Raw genomic sequence first — 8927 nt, 5'->3', positions numbered from 1 at the left:
TAGAATTTAACATTCTTTTAAATAACAAAAATCATCTATAGTTGATTTTGTACTAAACTTTGCAACAATCTCCCTTTCAATCCTAATTTCTTTTGATTAATGATACATGAATTTATAAAATTTATATAATAAAATTTGTAATACTAATGACTGTACACTACACATTAGCACCAATTTATTAATGCAACTATTCAATTCTATAATACCCCACATAAAATTAAACTAATTTACTAATAAACAACCAACTAGTAAGTAGTAAGTTAAAAAATAAAAAATAAATATTTTAAGTTAAAAATTAATAGCCAAACACACCTGCCATCTCACCCCACACATTGATTAATGGCCACCCACACACCCCACTCCCACACACCCCACTCTCACTCACTACAAGTACATTAACTTGGTTTGTAATTTGTATTCATCTATCTTTCTTCTTTTTTTCTTTGCACATTTTTTTTTTCTTTTCAGCAAAAATAGTCATATATTTTTCACGAAAATTCAAATAGTCAATCTTAACACTCATAAAAAACATAGCTTGGATCTAAGAAGAAAGAGTAAGAAACAGCAAACACAGTAATACAGATATTGTAGTATAGTTGTTTGCCAGTTGGGTTTTATCATTTTCATGGGCCAATTTGTAACTTATTGGGAGGAGGGGGGCCAAAAATAATTATTTTGGGCTCAATTGTTAAACTATTCATTAAAATTTTGGGGGGGGGGGGGGGCAATGGCCCCCCCTCTGCCTCTTACTAGTTTCGTCTCTGAGTAGGGGGCCCTAGGTGGTGGCCTAAGTGGCCTAGGCCTAGGGCCGGCCTTGGGTGTGTTATGTAACATGCATCATATAAAATAAGAAGTGCATGAAAAAGAATTTAAGACCCCATAAGGGTTCACCTCCTTAAAATCTTTGCTAAGGTGGCTCTCAATATACACAACCTTGTAAACTTAATTTAAATGGTGATCCTTACCAAAAATAAATAATGCAACATATGCACTTTAAACCATAAATAAACACAATAAATGAAGTAACCTGAAGCAATATATATTAATTAATTTAATGAGAAATGATATATCCACAATGACATGATAATACTACAACTATAAAGTTTTTGATAATACTAAATACTTAATTAAAACTAACATTAATTAGTATTCTCCTTACATCTTCTACTAATTAAACCAAAAAAAAAAAAAGCCTAAATCCTGCCATTATTTTTCCTTCTTTTGTTGGACTTCCAAAATGAAGTTGAAAATTGGAGTAGCCCTCTTCTAAATATATTAAACCTTGCGAACGTTGACAATGATCTCATCTTGCTTTTGCACTTATTCTCTCTTTTCTGCCTTTTCCGATCACTTTGTTGTGATCTTGTGCTCATAAGGGACCCATCAAATTCTTCTGATTCTGTGTTCATTGCTAATTCATCATTGTGGGGAGAGAGGTTTAACCTTTGCTCATCATATGGAAGAACCATACTATCCACATTATATACACACCGTCCAAACCCACAATAATTTGACTCTATATTAGGGATCACAGTTCTTTTAGAATTGTTTAGAAGATGGTAGATGACTATTTTCTTTCTGTTCGCCTCCATTAAAACATCACCGTTTTTGGTGAAACACAATGGCCTCAAATGCTCCTCAAAATAGGGAATAACAAACAATTTTTCCCAAGATTCTTCCACCCCATATTTCTTCATTACCCAAGTCTCAAAATGGCTTCCACTGGGGTCGTAATCATCGCATGTTAGAGAAAGGCATCCACTTAAAACCCCCAGCTCAAACTCATAATGCTTATCTAACATGCATGGTAATGGCAACTCATAAAAGTGTTCTTTAGCCGGATCAAAATAAACCAGTACCATTGCTATAGAGTTATAATTGACTTCCGTATTATATTCTTCACGGCGAAGAACCCAATGGGGAGCTCCATTCAAAGTAACCCCTTGTGTGTCAGAATCAAAATTGTAAGGAAATTCATTGTCATCAATTTCTTTCAAAGTATTGGTCCTGAAAGAGTAGGTAGAGATGGAAAAAGATTCTAAAGTATAATGTTGGGTGAGCCTGGTGGACTTTCTGTATGAGATACCAACACAGCCTTGTAATCATCAGAGGAAGAATCATAACCAAGTCCACACATGAGTACACCACAAGAATAATCCGTACTATCATAGTCTAATTCAAACATATCATGTGTACCAGAAGATGGGTTCCACAGATAAAGATAAAAACAACAATAAACAAGTAACAAATTGTTGCAAGAGCCCAAGATCTCTGGGGTTTCTCTTCCAACAATAAACGAGTCGAGAGATTTCGCTTCAAGCATGAAGCCATTGTAATCTATGACATTAAGCCAGGCGGAGAAGACGCCAGAATTTATATCTTCGCGTTGCTCAATGCAGCCGCATCTCCAAAGGGTCATGTTGTTGTTAGGCTCGTTGGCTCTGTCATAGCGTGCTTTGGCAAACTCAGAACTTGAAATCAAAGAACACCATGTTTTGCATACGGACTTAAATCGCTGTAGAGATTTGACGGGGAGTCTTTTTAGCACGTCATGCACGATGTCTTTTGGAATGTTTTGTGAAAAAATTCTTGGGTTTTCCATGATTTTCAAGAACCTGTTTGTGAAAGGTTACTAGGTTTTTGTTTTTGTTTTTGTGTTTGTTTTTTTTTTTTTTGGGTTTCTTATATATGGTTGATGCTAGGGTTTTTCTCCATTTTATCTGCGTTGTAACTTTTAAGGCCAAGAATCGTTGTTCATTTGGGCCTTTTTTAATTGGGTTGGCTTCCTTAGTAGCTTCAATGGCTGAAGATACAAAGCTAAATCCAATTACATTATACGTGACAGCCCATGAATGCATATGAAAGCCCATTTATTTTCATTCCTGATAAGAATCCAATTTTGTTTTTTTGGAGGCTATAATCTATTATGATTCTTATTTTCATTCTATCTCAATATTTGAAAGGTTAGCAATATCATGATTTGGGACACTACACCTCCAAGAACCTCTGATTTGGAACACTTTTATGTCATGTCCACTGATTGAGATTCGCTTATTTTGCTGAAACTGAAAACTTTTTGTTAAAAATACTATAAATAAAGGTAAAAGTTAGCTGAAATAGTACAGTGAGACCCATAAATAATATTAAAAGGTGCAGTGAGGCCTATAAATAATAGTAAAAATAAGCTGAATAATAAAATAAATTGGCAAAAAAGACACCTTGGCTTGGTAGAATCTAATCAAAGAAACCCACCGTGCACAAAGTACACACACTTTGCTCTCGCTAGTATAGTAGTACAACCATGCTTTCAAGTAAAGCATGCGACTTTGCTGCTATCCGTGTAAAGAGAAAATTAAAGAAACTTCTTAGCCAATTTGTGCTTTGTAGATACACTGGGTCAACATTTAAAAAAAAAAAAAAAAATTCTAACATAAACATTTAAAGCTTAATTTTTCAACTTCAACTATCAATTATAAAAATAAAAATAAAAACTAAAAAAATTTCTTCGCTCAACATAACATATTATAGGTAAGATAGGTGGAATACATTTTTAAGTTTTAAGGGGAAGATTTCAAGTAGAATTTTTAATAATTAAATAATATTATTTAACTATAAATATATATATATATATATTTATATAATATAGAGATACAAAATTACTAATTAAGTTTTAGTATTTAGATTTTATTAACATCTCTTTTATACTTGATACTGACTAATCTACTTAATCAAAATATTCATAAAAAAATTTTCTTGTGGTGAAAATTTTAGGGGATTTTAAGAGAGTTTAATTTTTATTGGCCCAATATTGTGGAACGTCTTGGAGGTAGGAGAAAGGATGAAAAACACATTTTTATATCTTTTGTTTGACATAAATATTTTTTTGGTCCTTATATTTTGGGCCTACTTTCATTTTGGTAATCTAATTTCACAACATTTGGTAAAGTATATGATAGTTGAATAAGAGATTTGAAGTTTAATTATCGTCTACAACAAAAACCGATTGATGTCTTAGTATGATGATAAAAAGTGCAATTACTATAAGCGAACGTCATAGGTTGAAACTATATAAAAAAATGGTCTTAGAGTTATTAGACTTGTTGTCATTTAGTTCTTGCCGCCATCAAATCAATGATGAAAAACTATTACGTGGCTAACAAATTGTAATGCTGGCATATAGGTGACTAAAATAATAATAAATATATAATTGCTACTAGAAAAGCCACATGAACAATTTTAGGAAAAAAAAAATCACATTTGAAAAATAAAATAAAAACATGCATATACCTAGCTAGCTAGTACTTTGCAATGTCTTCCCCTTTTTGGTTGAAATGCCACAATGAGCCACATATATATATATATATATATATATATATATATAAATAAAAGCTATTACCCATCCTTATAACTTTTTATTAGATAAATAATCTAAAAATCTAACTGTTGGATTATATGTTCTCTATATTCCTAACATATTTGTCAAATTTCTAATTAATTAAACATTATTTACAATTTGATCCATAAACCCATCTTTTATACATAATTTTAAACAACAAAAACTTGCTCTTTAAATTTTTGATCAATGACCTAGTTATTGATATTTGATTGTCTTGAAATTTTGCAAAAAAAGAGAATATACAAAAATAATGTAGAGTCATGCTAAGGGGTGCCCTTATGGCAATAGTTAATAATCCATTTTAGAAAAGTTTTGACATCACTTTTATGGGAAATGAAAAAAATTGTCAAAATATTAATTACTTTTTTCCTCATAAAAACTTTCTTTAAATGGATTTTTAACTATTGCTCTAAGGTAATTCAACGATAAATTTGTCAAAATTTGCATATAAAAAAAAATTTGAGTTGTGTAATATTCCTTAAAGTTATACATGGTGTCACTTGAACTGCACGTGTGCCCACACACACATACATACATACATTCATACACACACACAGATATATATATATATATATATATATATATATATTAAACTTAAAAGTGGAGAAGGGTGTTCAAACATTGGTTTTCATACATAAAATAAATTAGGTAGCCTTCTCCTTAATAAACCAAATAAGTCAATACTCCCTCTTTGTCTCTTGGATCACATTAATCATTGTGATCTCGTGCCTAACACCCACCCATATTGTGTTATTATCTTGTACTTATCACTTGGGCTCATTGTTTTGTTGTGATCCAATCTATGCTCATCACAAACTCAACTTAATGGTGAAATTAATTACTGAAAACCGGGGTAGGGGATTCAAATCTTGGTTTTTATGCATAAAAAATTAGGTAGCCTTCTCCTTAATAAACCAAACAAAGAGGACACTATCTCTTATTGTATTACATGCTAAATTCAATACTTCCTCTTTGTTTCTTGGATCGCATTAATTCATATATTGTGATCTCGTGCTTAAAACCCACCCACATTGTGTTATTATCTTGTGCTTATCACTTGGGCTTATTGTTTTGTTGTGATCCAATCTATGCTCATCACCAACTCAACTTAATGGTGATCTGCGTTTGTCTCTTAAGAGTGCACATGATTTATATTTTTCATTAGCCTAGTCTCAAGAATCTGTTATAGGCATTGTGGATTAGATAAAGCATGTCCTCAAAATCAAAGTCCTCGTGTCAAACTTAGGAAGCCTTATCCAACAAACAAGGTCTTGGAAGCTCCTTATAATTTTTCTTTAGCCGTACTTGAAGAAAGTAATTTCCATTATTACAAAACCATAAAATAAATAAAGTATATATTAATTAGCTCTTCAAATTTATTTGATAAACTATCACTTTGTCCCAAAAACTTAAACTGATGGAAAAGAACTAGAAGATGAAATTACATAACTATTACCTCCTCAACACCAAGGACAACTCGAATGCAGAGCATAGTAATCAATGTATTTCCTATTGGTCTTGAAAAGTGTATAAAGGGATCACTATTCTTGCTTTTGTTGCAGTAACCACTGTTGGGTGAGAGGGGTGGAGTAATATGATGATTAAGGAGTACCTAAACTCTAGTATGCCCTTGGTAGATATGGATTTCAAATAAGGGAGATGTTCAGGATACTAATGAATGTTACAAACCTAGATATGGCAGCTGAATTCGCAACCTACATGCAGCATATATATTAGTCCATCCCCAAGAAATTGGGTGTGTTAATTATGTACTCTAGAACATGCAACAGAAGATTTCAGATAAATTAAGAAGTGCATGAAAAAGAATATAGATCCCATAAATGAGAAATTATACAATCCTTTGGTGAATCACATTATTTGTCCATTATTTCATTAAAAGACTCTCATTTATTTTAAATTGTTGAGTCAGTAATTAGTTTCTGTTTAAAAAAAATTTCTAACTCAGCAATTTTAAACAAGTGAGAGTTTTTTAATGAAATGGTGAACCATGTCACTTGTCCACCATAAGGATCTTATAATTTTTCCCCAAGATTCACCTCCTTGAAATCTTTGCTAAGGTGGCTCTCAATATATAAACACAAGTGTAAGTTCAATATAAATATGTGATCCCTCACCAAAAATAAAGGATGCAATGATAAATAAACACAATAAATTAAATAACCTGAAGCAATATATATTAATTAATTTAATACCATGATAAGATGATACTATTAACTATTAAGTTTTTGATAATACTAAATACTTATCTAAAACTTAGGCCTGGCTAAGCTAAAAGCAATTGATGCAATCATCTAAGGCCCCCCAAAAAAAGAAGGCCCCACTTATATAAAAATAAATATATATAAATATATATATATATATAATATTTATCTATATATTTTGATTAAGAAAAAAAAATTAAGTCCTTTTATTGGTCAATAAAATGCATTAAAAATGCCTTATTGTATTCTAAAATACAACACACTACTGATTGGACTACACACTGCCCATAGCATATTATCACTATAGCACATCACAATCACATGGCCTCCACACTATCACTAAAGGGGATTCAAATCCTCTCCATTTCAAAGTGGAATGGAGAGCGTCCATTTTATGGACAAGATTCATTTGAAATACATCTAGGTTCTAAGACGTGCCACGTCAATTAAAAGGCCAAAAACTTAACTCAACAAATTCAAACTTTGGGTAAACCAAGGTTAACTCAGCATATTCTTTTCTCCCAGCAAGCCAACTGAAATTTCAAACTCTCTTCTCCAAGGATTCTCTCTCTGCATCCCACGATCCTTACTGTTACCGGTGCCACTAGCCATCGTGCGAAGTCACCATTGTTGCGCGGGCTATGTCTCACACCAACCTAGCATCATCAGAAAGTGTCGCCCACCTACAGGCATAGGCACTACCCAATAAGTTTTCTCTATCTGCTTGGTTTATGAGAAAACGAAGGAAATTAAACTATTGATTTTGCAATTTTGTTGATTGATTTATTGGTTCTGAATATGGTTTCTTTTTTTGTGCTATATTTTTTCAGTGGTTGGTTTTGAGTTTACAGATTGAAATCAGCAGGTGGTGTTTCAGTTTTGTAAGATTTATGGGTTGTTTCAATCTAAATTCGTTACTAAAATTATTTTAGTATTTGATTTTTTTTCTCTGCTTTGCCTAATTCCAAACTCTTGCTCCTCATCATTATGACAAATATGGTCATTAACTTTTACCATTTTAGCTTATAAGATGAATTAAACCTTTTACTTTCAAATTAACTTGTCAATGTCAACACTTTTAGGTTCTAATAGGAAGAAGTCAATATGGGGTCAAATGCTCTTTCGAGGTGTAACTCTTCTATGATATAGAACTGCTTTGTGATATGTTCATTCCATTTTCAAATTCTTCTATAAAAAAATTCCACCCTTCCCATACCTTTATCAATTTTACCTCAAGAATTGTTGCTGCAGTTCTTGACACTAATTCTAAATTTAAGAACTTGGTTAACAATAATGCTTGATTATGATTGGTTTAATGCAAAACATGCTTCTTTGAACTTCTTTGTGCATTAACAATATTTTTAAGTACCTTGCTGAAATTTATGTCCCTAACATTACTTGTTATCAGTAGTGCTTTGTAGAATTATCATTTAATTTTTTATCACATTAGTTTTGCATCTTGGCATGCTTGAATTTACTCCTACATTATATCATATGCTTTATGTATCATAGCTATTTATCATGGTTGAGTATGTGAATCACTTATAGTTTGTTATAGTGTATTTGCTATATGTGTAGAACATTCATTTGGTGGTATGTATTTTTGTCATAATGCATTTGATTTTTATTTTTATAGAAAATGAGTTGAAGCAGCTAACAGCCATTTATTAAAAAGTCTGAAGAGAAGGATATCTGTACAAAAGTCTGTAGAGAAGGTTATAGTTGTTGTTCAAGAAGTCAAGTGCAAGATATATGCAAAGCTTCATGTACCAAATTTTACACACTTGTTATCAAGAAAAGGTTTTGAAGTATTCCATGACCGATTGAAGACAACGTATTTTGAAGCTAGCAAGGCTAATTTTCAGTTTTAGTAAAGATTTAGATTTGATATATTCTTAGCTTGTAGGACAACTTGGACAAGTGTTTGCATAATTTGTAGTAGCATTTGGATAGTTTTCATAGTTGGCTTATGAAGGTGCTCATATATGTTGGTTTATTATATGTACATGTTTGAGTAGTTTTTAGTCAATCATTGTTCATAAATGTGACAAGTTATTTTCCCTTGAAGCATTGCAACTATGTATGTACCTATGCATGACAAATTTTCCCATTTATGCGTTGTTTCATAGAAACCATAAACCAATGGAATTTGTACCACATACTTGACTACAAGGTCATAGAGTATCATAAAAGATAGAGCAATTGCTTCAAATTGATCCATTTTGATGTCGCATGAAATTTGATCCAACGGAGTAGACAAGAAAGGAATATAATAAAAAACAAACAAATTTTATTAAAATGTACACTTT

The 8927-nt window shown here is 31.7% G+C and overlaps 1 protein-coding gene across 1 annotated transcript; it reads right to left on the bottom strand.

Annotated features, from left to right (window-relative positions):
- Positions 1-1757: 1757 nt before the first annotated feature.
- LOC115994147 (F-box/kelch-repeat protein At3g23880-like) lies at positions 1758-2637 on the bottom strand. Its single transcript, XM_031118193.1, has one exon. It carries the CDS (start codon positions 2600-2602, stop codon positions 2039-2041), a length of 564 nt encoding a protein of 187 aa, XP_030974053.1. The 5' UTR covers positions 2603-2637; the 3' UTR covers positions 1758-2038.
- Positions 2638-8927: the final 6290 nt, after the last annotated feature.

This window comes from Quercus lobata, chromosome 6, assembly GCF_001633185.2.
Source record: "Quercus lobata isolate SW786 chromosome 6, ValleyOak3.0 Primary Assembly, whole genome shotgun sequence".
Taxonomy (NCBI): Eukaryota; Viridiplantae; Streptophyta; class Magnoliopsida; order Fagales; family Fagaceae; genus Quercus; species Quercus lobata.
This window is presented reverse-complemented; position numbering and strand designations above follow the sequence as displayed.

Coding starts and splice junctions, on each gene's coding strand:
- LOC115994147 (XM_031118193.1), bottom strand. CDS start 2,602: ATGGAAAACCCAAGAATTTTTTCACAAAACATTCCAAAAGACATCGTG.